Below are 17,490 nucleotides of genomic sequence, written 5' to 3' on the forward strand. Positions count from 1 at the left end.
AACTTGTTTTGAGGTATCCACATTTTGATTTGAACATGTGATTCCAAAGTGTAGTTTGTGTCATGGCATAATCTTACATGTTCTGTATAGTTTTAAGTTTGATACAGACTGCATTCAGTTTAAAACTTTTATGTATATTTTGACTGCTTGTTTTTTTTCTCTCTTACATTCCTATGTTATCTAAATTTTAACAGCTTAAAGTAGTGTAACTATGAAGAGTACTTGAGTCATCTTTTAGTGGGGTACCATCGGAGATATAAGAGAAATGTCAATTGTATTATGAAATATTTACAATCTAAAGAATTTTCTTTTTCTCCAGTTACTCAGTATTTCAAATACTTTCTATAATACTGGCTAAATTCCCTTTTCAAATGCAGTACAAATCAAGGAGGTTGTATTGAGGTTTGGATGAGAAATGAAACCAGCATCAATTTAAACAAGTGGTGATGGGATCTTTTATCTTCAAGGGTTGGCTTAAGATGATGACAAGATTTCAAGGTGATTTAATACTGACATTTGGATAAAAATGCATCTTCACATGGAAGATTATTAATAGCAAGTCAGCATTTCACTAGACTCTAAATAAGAGAAGATTTTAATATACTCTATGTGGAGCACAGTCTTTTTAGATATAAATTTGAACAATCAGCAGAATTACAATCTGATGAGACCAAGAAAAATAAATCACAAAGAATCGTTAAAATGTTTTGGAGGATTATAATCTCCCTACTCTCAGAGCCTGGTTTTTATAAATTGAATAAAATAATTGCATAAAGGATGGTAACATCTTTATTTTTTTTAATATTTTAATAAAAAATTTGAGGAGGGGGACAGGATCCTTTGGAAAGATGTGATGATGCCAGGCAGTCCACTAGATGGTGGTGGTGATCCGCTCGGGAGTGGGGAGGGAATTACAGCTTGTCTTACCAGTGAAACTCCCTTTTGTCCCATCTCCCAGTGATGTAATGTAGGAATCTCACACGGTACAAATGAAATGGATAATCTCATCAGACATCTGTGATGGCTCAAATTCGGCTGCCTCTTTGCCCAGGCACAGTGAGATTAGTATTGGAGTCACCAGGGGGGATCGTTTGCACAATCTGTTTGCCAACAATTAACACAAAGCTGGTTTTGCACTCTATTGCCAGTAAATAAGAATCCACGCCTGGTAGCGTTTTTCCCTTAGGCCATCAGGCCATGTCTTATTTTGCTAGCCTGACATTATAGAGGGTTTTCTGCTGCATTCTTCAAGATTAAAATATATATTGTTTGGGGGTTTCTTTTACTTAAAATAGTGTACTCAAACATTTAATAGGTGATCAGGATTGATTTTGTTGAATATATTCATTTCTCAGTTTCTGTTGGATATGTAACAGGAACCAGAATCAAAAGAAAAAGGAGGATCAGTGTTGAAGAGGGAATTTTCTCTTTTCAAGGACTAACATAACCCAGAAGTTAAAGTAATGATATGCTCATGCCCCCCATTCTCTGCAGAAATGTGTTACATGTGAATACCCAATTCTCCAATGGAAAAAAAAAATAGCACTAATTATTGATGTCAGCATAGCATTATATTTCCTTATTCTGAGCGAACAGTCTGACAAATGGGCTGTGTATTTATTTTATTAAAATTTAATTAGCACTGATGACAGTTGTATAAGATTATGTTATACCATATTGTTTACCATGTTGGACAATCCCATCATTGAACACACAATAAAGGGAAACTGTGGCTACATTTATAAATATTTCCTGGATTTATTACATGCTATATTTTTTTCTGAAATACATGAGTAAATATAGAAACATATATTGAAATTCCTTCTCTCTCTTTAGAGTTTTCTTGGTACGGGATAGTCAGAGTAACCCCAAAACTTTCGTACTGTCAATGAGTCATGGACAAAAAATAAAGCATTTTCAAATTATACCAGTAAGTAATTTGTGATTTCACATTCGTGTATTAGAGATGATCTTAATGCATAAGCTTTGGGAAACTTTGGTTTTCTTTGGATCTTTTATTAAATATAACTGGGGTGATTGTGCTTTGACTAGACTTAAGTTTGGCAGAAACGGTTTTATGAGCCTGAATTAATATAAGAAATACAGGAATTGTAAAAATTCAATTTCCCTTTTTCCATGAAATATGATTTACCAATATTGTATAGACCCCATGCCACCTATTGTTAAAAGGCCACTAAAGATTCTTTCTGAATTCTACTACCAGTTCTTTAAAAACCATTATTTTCAAACGCTGTCTTTTTTTTTTTAACAAATGACCTAAAATATTCAGTGAGAGACAATTTTTTTTAAAGATTTTATTTATGTATTTGAAAGAGAATGAGCAAGTGAGAGAGCAAGCGCGAGCAGAGGGAGAAGCTGAGCAAGAAGCCTGTCGCTGGGCTGGATCCCAGGACTCTGGGATCACAACCCGAGCCAAAGGCAGATGTTTACCAACTGAGCCACCCAGGCAACCCCTTTTCTCTTTTCTTATCCCAAACATGTTTTGTTGTTGTTGTTGTTTTTGTGGTTTTGTTTTTAATCATGGATATATACACAGGTGCTGCAGAACTGGAGAATATTTAAACTATTCTGAGCACATTTCAAAAATTTCTGTAATTCTGTTCCTGAGTAATGCAACGTGCTTTGGGATATCTGTTGCTTCTGCTGATGTTCTGTGTATGTGCACATGTGTGTGTGCATGTGATCTGTATATCGGAACCAGGTAGTGTGGAATAGAGATTCAGCCTACTTTCAGTTATATAAGATTGTGAGGTTGTTAGTTTCCTTTTGAATGGCCTCTTTTTGGAATTACCCAAAGTCCCTATGAAGTATCTTCCCGACCTCACTGAGTCTGTAAATAATGTCCCTAGGTGAGTATGAGTTGTTTAATGTCATAAGACCTCACTGACAAGAAAAACTTTTAAAAAACAAGAAGCTGTCATTCCATTAACATAATGTTTGATTGCATTGGGATCAATTTACTGGTAGAAATTATATGACTGTTTGTTTCTAATATACTAGGAGGCTGTTAGATAAGACAGCATTCAAATATGGAAATTAATTTCTGTGGGAGCATTAAAATCTTTTGTTTACTTTTATACTGAATAGTGCAGATTTCTCACTGTTGATTCACAATAGTCATATTATTCTAACCACAGAACGTTTGGAGAATTTGAGGTAAAGAAAGTAGAGCCACACTAGGGTATGAATGACATTTCTTCTGTATACAAGTGAAGCTACAGAAAAGAAATGCACACATCATAGCATTCGTTTTCCATCATCCTTTGGTTTCATCCACTTGTCCACTTTAGTGTATGAAGACACATCAGGCAATAGAATATGATGGTCCTTGTGGGTTGTTTGTCCTTCTTACCAGTTTGTTGTTCTTCTTCCTATAGGTGGAAGACGATGGTGAACTCTTCCACACCCTGGATGATGGCCACACGAGATTTACAGATCTAATCCAGCTGGTGGAGTTCTATCAACTCAATAAGGGTGTTCTTCCTTGCAAGTTGAAACATTATTGTGCTAGGATTGCTCTTTAGCCAAACCAGAAGTGACTTGTTCAACTGTTGAAGAAAAAGGACTCATGACAAAAAAAAAAAAAAGAAAGAAAGAAAAAGAAAAAAAAGGAAAGGAAAAGAAAGACCACAAACAAGGGAGGAAACGTTGCCATGGTGAAAAGAATCTATTTCACCTACGAGTTACAAAAAATAGCTTGTGCATTGCAGATAAGCAAAGATTTGGATTGACATTACATTCATCATCTAAAATTCATTAGTTAAAATTAAACCTCAGAAAAAATGATTTGGTGTGTTCTTGTGTGATTTTACATGACTATAGTATTTTCGTCAAATATGCATATAAAACATCTCTCTATCCTCATATATTACAGTAGCATTTGAATTCTCAAACACAAAATATGAAAAAAAAAACTTGAGGGTTCAGGATAAATTATTTGCAGACTAAATTTCAATTACACTACTCTTTTTGTAACTTAAAAAGAATGATAAAATCTTGAGGCTATCCATTGAAAAAGCTACCCAGAACTTGTTAATAGGACTAAAAGACATTTTGAATTCTATATTTTCTCAGTTTATTATAACCTTAAAATCCATATTTTTGAGTATCAGCTTAAAATTATTTTGAAATATGTTGGGTTTTTTTTCAGGATGACTGTTATTAGGTTCTTAAATTATTAACTATACTAAAATATTTACACTGGTATTATAACTATTAGTGGCACATTATTAATTACATTTTATTTCATTCATTTAAAAACTACCTGGAACTATCTTTTCAAAGAAAATGATCAAAATATAGAGGGGATTTATATGATTTGCACATGCCTTCTTGTGGCCTGTGATCTATGACAGTTGTCACCTTAATATTTCACATTGACCCCCTGCTGTAACTTTCAGATTCTTTAGATCCTTTCATTACTCAATCATAAACCTGATCAAAATTGGTGAGATCAAAGATTCAAAATTATAAAGTTCCTAACAGGCAAATTTGTGCTATTCTCTTTGCCTAACCACTTTTCAGTTTCTTACCTTAGCAACATCAATTTGGAAACCAAAGATTTTAAAAACTCAGAATGCTTGCCTCCTTTCCGCTGAGACCATCTCAGAAGTTTTTGCTGGGATACTGTAACTCTTTTTATCCTACTTTTTGTGGGATGGCTATTCATTGTTCAAGAAAAGAGAAGAAAAACATCAAATTAAAATCATTCAAAATATGCCCATTTCCTCTAATTGGTCCTATAACAACACTGTGGGAAAGTTAGGGAGATTTTTAAAAAAACATTTCAAAAATGCATACTTTGGTTTTACAGAGGTTATACATTTTTGGCAACAAAGCATCTGAAAACATGAAGTGCTAATAAACCAGTTATTACTGAAAAAATATTGGTGGAATGTAAGCAATATTCAGTTCACTTTCAGCCAAGGCAAACCTAATTCTTGAAACACTGAAACTTAGAACATAAATTTGATGTTATAAAATATACATCCGGTATCCACGAGGGCTTGGAAGACACACAGGACCTCCATCTACATGGGAGGGCGCAAGGTAAACACACCGACCCTTTCAACCTCTCAGAATAGCCCTGAGTATTTCTGACTTATTTCCAATTTATAAAAGTAGTTTGTGTTTTGAATTGAACTGCATTTTCTCATTTTGCACTCAGTTTAAATTGACAATATCAGAGAATGTCATATTTTAAATACTAGGCTCATAAATTGACCAATTGGTGCTTGTCTTTGTTATTTGTGTCTCTGACTTCATTCACAATCTAAATTTATTATTGTGGAGACTAGATGTTGTATGTAATTGCTTACTTTGATCTTAAAGCATGAGTCAAGCAAAATTACTGAGGGAAGGTAGACATTATCCTTCATGATTCTTTCTGATAAATAGGGTTTTGAATGTGTATGTTTGTGTGTACATGTGTATAAGTCTAATATGAAATTAAATCTGAAAATATCAGACACATTCAAAGTTAGTACAGTATTAAAATGGATTTCCAAGAAAAATGTGAATTATCTTTGGATTATTTTTCATTTGAGTTAGCCAAGTTCTACTATCTTGTACCATTTTGGATTAGGATTAGGTCATATCAGCTCTATTTTCTTCTTTTATCTGTTCATATATTGGAATTAGTAGGCTTCACTCTCCTAGAAAGAAACTCTGCAGATTGTCTGGTCTATGTTGTTTTATTTCCTTATGTGGAAGAATTAAGTAATTATTTTGAAAACACACAGGAAACCTGATCAAACAAGATGAAAAATTTTAGGAGCGTTTCGATTAAGAATAAGTGCTTGTTTCACGTGTATAATGGTGTAATCTCTGACTGATCTGAGGACATTAGATGGAGATTTTTGTGTCGATTTGTTTTAGGATGGTCAACAGCAGTTCATCAGTATCCCACGCGATGTCTAGCTTCTCATCACCAGCGATGCCAACTCTTCGTGGTAGTTGTATTATGATAATGACATTAGACTATTCCCTGGATTATGAATTCTCTGAAAACGAAAGTTTGTCCTTGGTAGTGGTTGCAACTTGGTGCTTTGAGGTGACATCTCTGTTTAAAAAAGTCCTCTCTATTGCCAGGCAATGGTTAAATTTTCTCGTGCCTTGGATCCATCTAGCAGCCTGATGAAATTTATGGACCCCCTACACAGAATGTCTTCTAATGCATATGATAAAATAAGTAGAATTTCAAAGCAAACAAATTATAGAAACATAATTTTATATGCGCCCCAATTGGAAACGCCACTGTACTATACTATGACCTGCATTGTCTCCTGGCCTTGGTGACTATGGCTGGTATAAGGCCTCCAGTTTTCTGTCTCATACTCTCTAAAGAAACAGCAGGTGATTCTTGGTCAGTGTTATCCACACGAATGGGGCACAGAATGGTTTGCTCGAGATGCAGGGTTCTTGTAATATTTACCGAGCACTCAGCCAAACTGTCATACCCACCTCTCATGGGATGGATCACCTCCTGCCAGCCCTGGCTCCCACAATTTTGCTATTTGTGACGTTGAGGCATGCTGGTAATCCAGGCACTGTTGGCGTTGTCTCTAATTGCATATACCACAGGCCACAAATTATAGATGTGAACCAGAGAAAAGCCAGACTTTTGGCTGAGCACATAACTATACTCACCCAGTTCATTGCAGAGATCCCCTGACTTGACAAAGGTATCCAAGTGAATTTCAAACCAGCATAAATACTTCTTTCTGCAGCTGGGTGCCAGGTGGCTAGCCCTTTGCCTTGTCAATTTCCTATATAATTGTAAAAATTCACTACTTCCTAATTCAACCCCACATAATACATAAAGTATTAGAAACTAGAGTTAAGATTATAGCCATGAATTCATACTTGCTGGATTTGAATTCCAGCCCACTACATAGTAGCTACGTAGCCTTGGTTAAATCCATTTCTTCATTTCTATGAAAGGGACCACCATCCTCAGTGGCATCAGCTCTAAAGTTAGATCATTCATAGTTGTCTGATTCTGTCTAGAATCTTAATTGATCTAATTTTTTTTATTACATTAGTGACTATACTTTTAGGTATTCTGCCTCACTGGAATATTATCCTTTTCACTACTGAGTGCCTTGCCACTCGTTTGTCCCTCCTGCCAAGAATGATACAGTGCACATTACGTACTGTGCCTCTGCCCTCGTTTTAGTCCTCGTGAGACTGTGCTAATGGAAGTAGTGTGGTTAGAGTACAGTGGTGGGGGTGGAGCCCAGCCATTTCACGGGGACCTTGTGGATAGCTGTCCCTGCCTGCACCAGGATTCAAGGACTCATGCTTCCTTCAACTTGGCTGATTAAAAATAGAAAGTGAGATTTGGGATCCTTATATCTTCCATCTCTTTCCTTCAAATAACAGATTGATATGATGGGAAATCTAGAAAATTGAAAACCCAGCTTTAGAGACCCTGCCTAAACAACACAGGAAATGGGCTAATGCACAGCTGAGTGGAGGGAGATGAAAAAGACTCCTAGGTGATTGGTGCATCCCTGAGAAATTAATGAAGTTTCACTGAATGAATGTGTCCCTACTTGTACACTCGTGGATTCTGCTGTCCTCAGAAGCTCTTGTCATGTCAGCAATCTGATGAGCTGAAAACAGTGTTCTTACCTCGTGTGCTCGTCAAGTTCACTTCAGCATGTATTGAGTGCCTATTATGTGGAAGACACTTTTGAGATGCAAAATGAATAGAGTATAGATAGACAAGTATCTGTCCTAGAGGCCAGGCTGGGTAAGTGTTACACTGTTAGGACAATAGGAGAGAGATACTGGTTATACTTGCTGAAAGATGGGAGGGCACCTTCAGGTGGGTGCTGAAGCCTGTAGGAGTTAACATTTACAGAACCTGTGAGCAAGAACCATGAGGGGCCAGCGAAGGAACAGCAATGCCAGGCAGTATGACAAGGGCACAGATTGAATTTAAGAGTTGTTTTTTGCTTGTTTTTAAGATTTTAAGTAATCCCCATGCCCAATGTGAGGCTCGAACTCTCGACTCTGAGATCAAGAGTCCCCAGCTCTACCAACTGAGCCAGCTGGGTACCCCTGAATTTAAAAGTTTCTTGTTTGTTTTGTTTTTGTTTTGTTTAGCAAATGATAGCTTCATTGTAACTGAAGTGTACAGGGTATTGTGATAGAGAGGGAAGTCATGGCAACTAGGATGAGAAAGACAAACTCCTGCTGCATTAGGGGGAACTTCAGGGGGCTTGGCAAAGTGGTTTACATTTTAGTTATGGATATTCAGATACCTCAGTGTGTCACCCCATTTTTTTTACTTGTTTGAAATCAGAAATGGGCTCCTTCATTCTTTTATCTTTTCCTCACATATTAGAAATTCCCAGAAAGGTCTATTAAATGAGTGAGTGAAATAATTAGAGGGTAGAAGTACTCTGGTGTTGTCTGGATTACAGGGGCAACTGTGTTTAAGATGACTAAGGGTGGGGCAGGGAACCAGAGGATGATGACCCATTACAATGATCTTGCAATAATCAAGAAAACTTACTCTAGAGCTGTGGACACGAAAAGTTCATTTTATGGAGAGATAATCATCTGTGATATCAGTGATTGGATGAGAGGGATGGGGAAAAGGTAGAGAGGAGTCAAAAATGATGAGCAAGTTTAGGGCCAGGGAAACTAGGAAGCTGGTGACAATTATGATACTGAAAATGTTACCATTTTATGAGGCACCTGGGTGGCTCAGGTGGTTAAGCATTTGCCTTTAGCTCAGATCATGATCCCAGGGTCCTGGGATGGAGCCCCACGTTGGGCTCCCTGCACAGCGCTCCCCTACCCCTACCCCCGCTTGTGCTCCCTCGCTCTTGTTCTCATTCTCTCTCAAATAAAAATAAAAAGTCTTTTTTTTTTAAAGTTACAATTTTAACAGATGTCTTCAGAATTCTTAGAGAAAGACTTGTCTTTATTTAGAACATCTTTATAAGAAAAGAAGGTGAGAACTGAAGACTCAATGCTGAAAGAAATCAGTAAGTACCAAGAGCCTCACTGGGTCTAGGAAGTTAAGAATTTAGGGGAGGAGAGGGTGGTGAGACAATGAATCCAGGGACCTAGTGAGACAGTGGGAGGCTGGAAGCTGTCCAGAGTCCAAGTGGCAAAAAAAAAACACTTAAGAACAGAGATAATGAGTACAAATGTTTTAGAATTTTCCTGTGTTTCTACAGTTTGACAACTTTCATCTTCCCAAAACTTACATGAAGTTTCCATACATACAAATGCTTCAGAAGAGTGTTGTAGAAAGTCCAGGGAAAGGACCGCGCCCCACATCAAGGTTTAGGTGGCGTGTAAGGGCAGACTACCACCAGTAAAATTTCAGCAGAAATAGAAAATTCAAACTATAGGACCATAAGTCAGAAACTTTGAATTGGACATTGGCCTTTTGAGTGGATGTAGTTTGTTTTACAAAAACCAAGAAGCAGGCTGCCCTCAGCTAATAAATAATTTGCATTTTTATGTTCTTTGTTAAAGTCACTCTTTGGTTGCTTTGGCATGAACCCTAACTCACTCCGTGGCCTCATCCTCTATAATCCACCTTCTTGCACATCAGTATTTCTTCAGTCAAAATCCTTGACCTCCCTCTACCTCACTGAAGCAGTGAGGCCACCTAAAAGGAAACTTTTCAGACCTTTCTTACTTGTTCTTTCACCAACATTGGTGCTGTTAACCACTTTCTCCTCGAATTACTCCCGTTTTTTGTTTTCCACGTCGACAGAATCCTCATATCCTTCTGGGTACCTGTTTTGGTCTTCTTTACAACTAATTTTTATTTTTGCTCATCCCTTCAAAGTTGCTATGATTAGCCTTGGCCCAGCTTTAATTCCCTTCCCTTCTTATTTTATCCCATCCATGTAGAGTCTTTCCTTTAATGCCATGGCTTCACATACTAAATACCTTTAAAACCCGAGCCTCCTTTCTGAACTTACAATCCATGTATTCAGCTACACATTCAACATCTCCATTTGTGCATCTTCTAGTTACATCAAACTGCACATTTCCATGGATCTCTTTGTCTTCCCCCAAGACATGGTCCCTATCAGAGCTTCACAGTTCAGTAAATGTGGTACCACCATTCAATTTCCCCAACAGTAACCTGGAAGGTATTGAGAGACTGTCACCTTCCACATCCAAAGAATACCAAGTGTTGTAAATGTCACTTGGATCCACATGCTTCTCTCCACTCCCATTGCCATTACACAAATTGAAGACACTTTCTTTCCTAGACTACCACAGCAGACTTTTGAATGGCCTTTCTTCCTCTTATCTCTGCACATCTACTCTCCCTCTCCAACCTCATTCTACACTCTATAGTCAGTGATCTCTCAAAATGTATTGGTCATAGTACTCTACTACTTAAAAGCCTCGATGGCTTCCTATTGCCCTTGCATAAAGCATCTGAACATGGCCATGGGGCTTTTGTGTTTTTGCCTTTGTATTTCTGGCACAATCTTTAGCCACTCTGTCCTGCATTCAATTTTCCAACCAGTCCATTTCCTGGAATAAACTCTATTTTGAAGTGTTCTCTTTAACTTTGGGCTTTTGTAAATAGTGTTCCCTTTATCTTGAACAAGTTCTTGCATCCTCTCCAATTCAGCTAACTGTTTACCCCTTTTAGAGCTCATGTAACAATATTACTTTCTTCAGGACAATTTTCTTGATGATGGATTAGATTAGGTTACCCAACTACATATTCTTTCAACTTGTCTTTTAAAATGCTCATCAGTCTCTGTTGAATTATTCATTAATTTTTGTTATTAAATGTAAGTTCCTGGCAAGGAAGGACTATCTTGCTTTTGGTTGTAGCCCCAGAACTTAGCAAAGTGTCTAAGGCTGATACTAAGTGCTCAGTAGAGATTTGTTGATTTCTGAATGTACAGTGATGAGGAGGAATTGAATATGAGGTTGTTTTTGAAACTCTTAAATCCAGAGTTGCTGTGACACATTGGAGGAAATTATTCTGGGCTTTTGGAAATATTATTTATATATATGTATATGTATATATATTTCTCTCTCTATATATATAGAAATAAGATTATTATTTCTATTGTTTCTTTGTCTGGAAATATAAGCATACAAGAATAGCCAGGAACACTTGGAAAGTGGTGAGGTGTTAGTTACTAAACAGATATTAAAATATAAAGTGTTTAAAATAATTTTTAAATAGATTGATGTGATCATTGTGTAATTGAGCTAATTCAATTTGTTTTTGTCATTGAGAAGAAGATGAAAGCTGCTGTTTTTCCTATTATTAGTTCAGGAAGCAGAGAGCAGCGTTGTGAGTGTAAACATCTGAGCCTACTCTTCTTACACACTGTATCCTACACTTCCGGAAAAAAAAAAAAAAGCTGAAATCTTGACTATTGAGCAGTGGTAAAACTAGATTATCCAAAGAGGAGAAAAGGAATTTCTATGTTGCAAGAAATAGAAATGGCCTAACCAAAGGACAGAGAAATATAGGTAAGCCTAAACTGAGAAGCGGATGATTGGGTTTTCCTCAAGGAGCAGAAATGTGTGTTCCTCTTACAGCTCTACGTATAGGTGAGCGAATGGAGGATGCCAAGGACACTTAAGTATTTTACCTCTAACGGCAGAGATGAGGGCTTTCCGGGGCAGAACCTGTAGTGGGGAATAGACTTCCCAGAGCACCAAGGGGCCTTGGATGGCAGAAGATCCATTTTACAGCAACATTTTTAGCTATATTTTCAAATGGCACTAATCACCAGAGAAAGAGCAAGACACGGCCCTCATTGCTTGCAACCATGCCTTGGGTTTCAGTAGAAATGAAGTTTGTTGCACGCAAATATCATCGAGCAAATTCATATTTCTTTAAAATAAAAAAAGGAGAGAGAAACCAGAAAAAGAATCAAGAATATGCACGGAATTAGAGACCAAGGAAACAGTTGATTTTTTTAGGTTTAATGGGGCAACTAGCATTTCATAGCTCTCTACTTCACTCTTTATGCCATAATAAATTGTAGATAGTTCAAAAAAACTAAACATAAAATACGAAATCATAAAGAACTGGAAAAATGATGGGGGGATTTTTTTTGTAAAATTATGGTTGTATTTAATCATGATATTAAAGCCAGAAATAAAAGAAGCGCTGACACATACAATATTAGAATCTATGTAAAAGAAAAGGATACCACCATAAATAAGACTTAGAAAAATTGGATAAAATATTGATAATATTGTTAACAAGAAATAAGATTATTATTTCTAGTATACAAAATGCCTTCATATATCAATAAGCAAGATATGCATCCCAGTGGGAAAAAAAAGCAAAGAAATGAACTGGTAATTTTAAAAATAGCCAATAAACATTTAAAAAGATGTTCAGTCTCATTAGCATTCAGCAACTAAAATTTAAATTTTGGTCAGTAATTTCTTTGCCTAATAGATTTGTATCAAGTATTGCCAAGGATGTAGGGAGGGAAATTAAACATCCCAAACATGTTACTGGTGGGAATTTCAAGTGCTCCCTGCTTTGGTAGGCAATATACATTTTTTTGCAATTAAAAATTGAGATATATTATTCATACATGGCATTGTGTTTTCAGTGTACAACATAATGATTTGCTATCTGTATATTTTGAAATGATTACCATGATAGACTTAGTTAACATTTATCACCACATAGAGTTAAATTTTTTTCTCTTGTGATGAGAACTCTTAAGATCTACTCTTAGTGTTAACTACAGTAATGCTGTATATTACATTCTCAGGACTTATATATATTTTATAACTCAAAGTTTGTACCTTTTTGGTCACCTTTATCCATGTCACTCATCTCTCACCCCCCATCTCTGGCAACCACTATTTTGTTCTCTGTATCGATCAGTTCAGCTTTCTGTTTTGACTTGTTTTGTTTTATTTTTTAGATTCCACGTATATGTGAGATCATACAGTATTTGTCTTTCTGTGTCTAACTTAATTTGTTTAGCATAATGCCTTCAAGGTTCACACATGTTACTACAAATGCCAGGATTTCCTTCTTATTTATGGATGAGTAATACTTGGCAGTATTTATATAAAATAGAAAATGTGAATTTCCCTTTATCTACAAACTCGATTTCTAGAAACTTATTCTGAGGAGAAAATTTGTCAAATAATGCACTAACACATACTCATCAATTCATTTGTTCCTCTGTTCACTTATTCATTCATGCAACAACAGATCGATCCTTTGTTAGTGCCCACTATATGCTTGATTACAAACTGATGTACATGAAAGAAACAGCCACTGATCTTGTGGAGCTTATGTTCTGGTTGAGAATACAGACAAAATCCAAGAAAGCAAATTTAAAAAATGGTTTCAAGTTACTTGTAAGGGTCTATTAAGAGAACAAGAGAATGAGTAGTGTACATTAGATAAGACCGGCAGAGAAGACCTCTCTAGGGAAGTGTCATTTAAGGAGACACAAACAATCAAAAAGTAGCCATGTGAGAATCCTGTGGATGAAGAGCTTTCCAAGGAGTGAAAAGAACATGTGCAAAAGCCGGAGGCAAAATATAACACATGTTTGAGGAACACAACGGTTGAACATGGTGTGTACAGGGAGAGTAGTACAGATAGCAGAGAGACAGGTACCATTTAGACCATACAGGCCTTAAGCCAAGGAGAAGGATTTGGATTTTATTCTAAGGGTATGTGGGAAAAAAAAGGGGGGGGGGGAGTATGTGGATAATGGATTGGAAGTGGGAAAGAGTAACTGTTTACTCCAGCGTCATTTATAAATTGTGAAAAATCGTAAACAAGAAATACCTAGGGGGTTGGCCATAACAAATGATCATAAATCTGTATTCATTGATATGGGGAAAAAATCTCCATAATTTCTGAGAAAAAGCATATGTGTGTGTGTGTGTGTGCATATGCACACATGCTGGAAGGATGTTGACAGAACAATGGTAGAAATAGTTGCCCTGCTCTGACTATAATATGAAATTAGTGAGATTTTTAGGTGGCTTTATATTTGGCTTTATTTTTTTTCTTTACATTTCTTAATGAGTGGATATACTTTTTATAATAAGAAAAATAAATCTCTTTGCACTTTAGAGGGGAAAAAGAGACAGGTTTATCTCCATGGGGGAAGTTATTTAAGTCAGTTTGTACTCTCTACTTTTTTAAGTTTGCCCACTTCAATGGTTTCTCCTTTCTTAATGTGAACTGGCATTCTTGTCTGGTAAGAAACACACGTGGATTATGGGTGTCTTGTCTGTCCAATCTAGTGTTTCAATCTGAGCACGTTATTCGTCTGCCAGAACATGTGCGTTCGTTATTTCCCATTAATTCTCAATGAACAAGGAACACACATCTTGGCAGATGCCTGCCAATTCCTTAAGGGAAGAAGAAAAATCTACATTTAGTCTCTCTCCCCAGGCTATGGTCTTTGTAATTCAAAGGCACTAGAGAATTTTCATTAAAAGAGACCTGTTTTTATCTTCTAAGTCTAGGCTAGCTTTCAGCTTTTATCCTGAAGGACTAGTAAAGACTACAAAATGGCTTTGGCATCAAACCACCCAGACTACTACCAGCAGCATTACCTAGATACACATGAATCCCACCCAGATCCTTGGGAGCCTGCAGGTGTTAGCATGTTTTCTGAAAGGACATTACTTTTTTTGGTCGCTGTATATTCAAACATCGTGACATTTTACTACAGTAAAAAGAAATAACTTAGCAGAAATTGCAAGCTTCCTGGTTAATTTTCAATCTCTTCCCCCAAATGGAAAACAATAGTTTCCTCCCCTTTAGCTAAATTCTAGGTGCTTTCTCTTCTGCTCTTAGCATTTTATAACTCTATCTCTATAATACCTTTTTCTTGCGTTTCATAGAAAATAGCTTAGCCTTAACCTTCTTGGTTCTTTTCAAAACTGTTCTTTACTCCAAGTCACAATTATTAACTTGAAGGTATTAAATCATAGCTTCCAAGGAAATACCCAAACTCTTTGAGCACTCAGTTTTAAGAACTCAATTCTTAAAATCATCCACAAAGCTTCTGGTTGATTGAAGCCTTAGTCATGGGATTCGGGAGAAGGGGGTGATGATGAAAATAATGATGATGGTTGATTAAATATCATCAGACTGCTGAAAGCACCACTGACTCCTCCCTACACAACCATGATTTTCCCAGAACCTACAGGGTATGCTTCCCTAAACTTAAAAGAAATCACATAAATAATATGTCTTCATTAAAGAAAAATCAGACAAAAACTGGGGGTGGGGGGATGAAAAATCACCTGTAATTTTACTACCACTAATACAATAGTGCTAACACGTTGATATGTATAGTGAGAATAACTTATGTATTGCCTTTGAATGTTTCACACTAGCCATCCTTCACCCATTTAAACCTCCTTTTTTTTCTGGGCATCTGACTTTTATATGTATGTAATCGTAAGTTATTTGCCTTACGTGCACTGCCTGAAGATTTGAAGAAATTTTTTAAAAGTTTAATGATCTGATGATGGCATTTGGAAAGTAACAACGCAAAATGATTTTTTAAAGAATTTGTTCCACTGATAAAGTTGAACCTGTCAACTCAATGTTGTCACCGATAGGATGTCCAAAATAGTCCATGTTCTGCATTCTGTATGGAATTCCATCGATTCCATGGAGCATTCAGAATAAGAGAGTATATCTTTTAGTGCAGTGCTCCTCAAAGTGTGGTTTGTGAACAAAATGCACTAGAAAGTTCTCACAGATTCTGATGTGGCCCCAGAAATCTGCATCTGTTTTAAGCAACCCAGGTGATTCTGATGCTTACTAAACATGAGAGCCGCTGTCTTAGTGCACTTGACCATTCCTGCCCGGTGCTAGTCTTTGTCAAATGTTCCACTGTTTTCAAAATTACAGCAGCAAGGCAATTTACCAAATTCTCTTTAGGATGAAATGACAATGTTGGTATTTACCGATCATATGACCAGTGAAGATATTTTCTCCTCCCACTGTGTTTCAGTCTGTCTTCTTTCAAACTCACAGTGGGAAAGAGCTTCATTGGTCACTCTAACTCAGAATATACAGAATGATTCTCATGGATTATTGAATTTCAAGCTTTTAAAAATGAGAAACATGTTGTACTAAATGTAATGGATATATAGTTTAATCCAAATAATGTTAACATTAAAGAAAGGTATAACTATGTAAAACCCACTGATTTTTATTTCCTGTGTTATATTAAAAATCCAAAGAATCTGGACAATGTCAAAGGACAGCCAGTGGATGTCACCAGTGCGCCATGGATTTGTAGAGCCAAGTCCCGTTTTTTGCTTTTACCTCTCAGAAATAACGGCAGCTGATGGTCTTATACCTTCGTAACATCTAATATTTTTTTCTTTCCTTATAAATTATTGACTGATTCTGTACCAATTAGTTCTACCAGTTGGTAGGTTTGTTATCAAGTTAAGCTTCAAGACAAGAACCTGGACTCAAATGATTAAAAATTTAGAGGTAGTTGATTAAATATGCAGATAGTCTGTGAAGCTACTTCTTGAAACCATTATATTGTCTTTTAATACTAATGATTTGTATAATTAATAAAAAAACAAGCTTGAAAGCATTAAAGAAAGAAGTGAGACATTAAAGGGAGTTGGGTTAAGTGCCAAGAAGCAGGAATATAATTCGATCAGGACACATTTACCCTATAAGTTAGTTCTAGCTGTTTTGTTTTTATAATAAGGTTTCCTTTTTAGCAAAGACTATGTATGGAAGTGTACAGTTGTTTTTGGAAATTATGTGTTGGATCAGTAAGTGGTCTGAGGGCTAATTAAATTCATTTTGCAAATTGTATACTTTTTCTTCCAATTAAAAATCTTAATTACTTCAGTGAATTTTCCAATTTGAAGGTTTGTTGTGAAGTATAAGCAGTGAAGCGTAGATGTCCAGATAAAATTGGGACTGCTGTTGAGATGCCCTGGCTTATAATAAAGCTATTTTTAGTTAATTATAAAATTATGAAATTGCCCTAGCAACTCTGACCCCTAAATTCATGTTTTTAAAATGCATTTTTCTCCAGATCATGGATTCTTCTTAGCTATGAACACAAATTTGGAGTCAGTCTGGGTCTTTTCATTGTGGGATAGCAGAAAAGACATTTAAACTCTTCAAACTTCTGTTTTCTTAGCTATATTGTAGGACATATCAAACAGTACCAGGAATAACTAAGTGTCAGGCACTACCACAGGCTCTTTGCATGGTCTACCTCATTTAAATCATTGAAAAAACCCAGATGGGTAGTTATGCTACTCTGCGGTCACAGAAGAGAAAGCAGAAAAGTAAAGTCCTGGAGCTTGCTTTCAAACCATAGAGTGTCTGACTCGAGGCTGAAGATCTTTTCCAATAGAGCTCTTTTCAGCAGACATTGCTGTCACCATGCTTTCTGAGGCCAGGGGTTGCCCAGGCATTGCACTGTGTTCCACAGGTTGGCTACAGGACTGGCA

At 36.5% G+C, this 17,490-nt stretch overlaps 1 protein-coding gene across 4 annotated transcripts in view; it reads left to right on the top strand.

The window, feature by feature from the left end:
- The window catches only part of GRB14 (growth factor receptor bound protein 14), a 130,335-nt gene extending 126,528 nt beyond the window's left edge, over positions 1-3,807 (top strand). For all 4 annotated transcript variants that reach the window (XM_077883618.1, XM_077883617.1, XM_077883620.1 and 1 more), the window contains 2 exons: positions 1,837-1,930; positions 3,399-3,807. In XM_077883618.1, coding sequence (XP_077739744.1) covers positions 1,837-1,930; positions 3,399-3,545 — 241 coding nt within the window. In that variant the 3' untranslated portion in view covers positions 3,546-3,807. The remainder of the gene's footprint in view (positions 1-1,836; positions 1,931-3,398) is intronic.
- The last annotated feature ends 13,683 nt before the right edge of the window (positions 3,808-17,490 follow it).

The sequence above is a fragment of the Canis aureus genome, chromosome 34, assembly GCF_053574225.1.
Source record: "Canis aureus isolate CA01 chromosome 34, VMU_Caureus_v.1.0, whole genome shotgun sequence".
Lineage (NCBI taxonomy): Eukaryota > Metazoa > Chordata > Mammalia > Carnivora > Canidae > Canis > Canis aureus.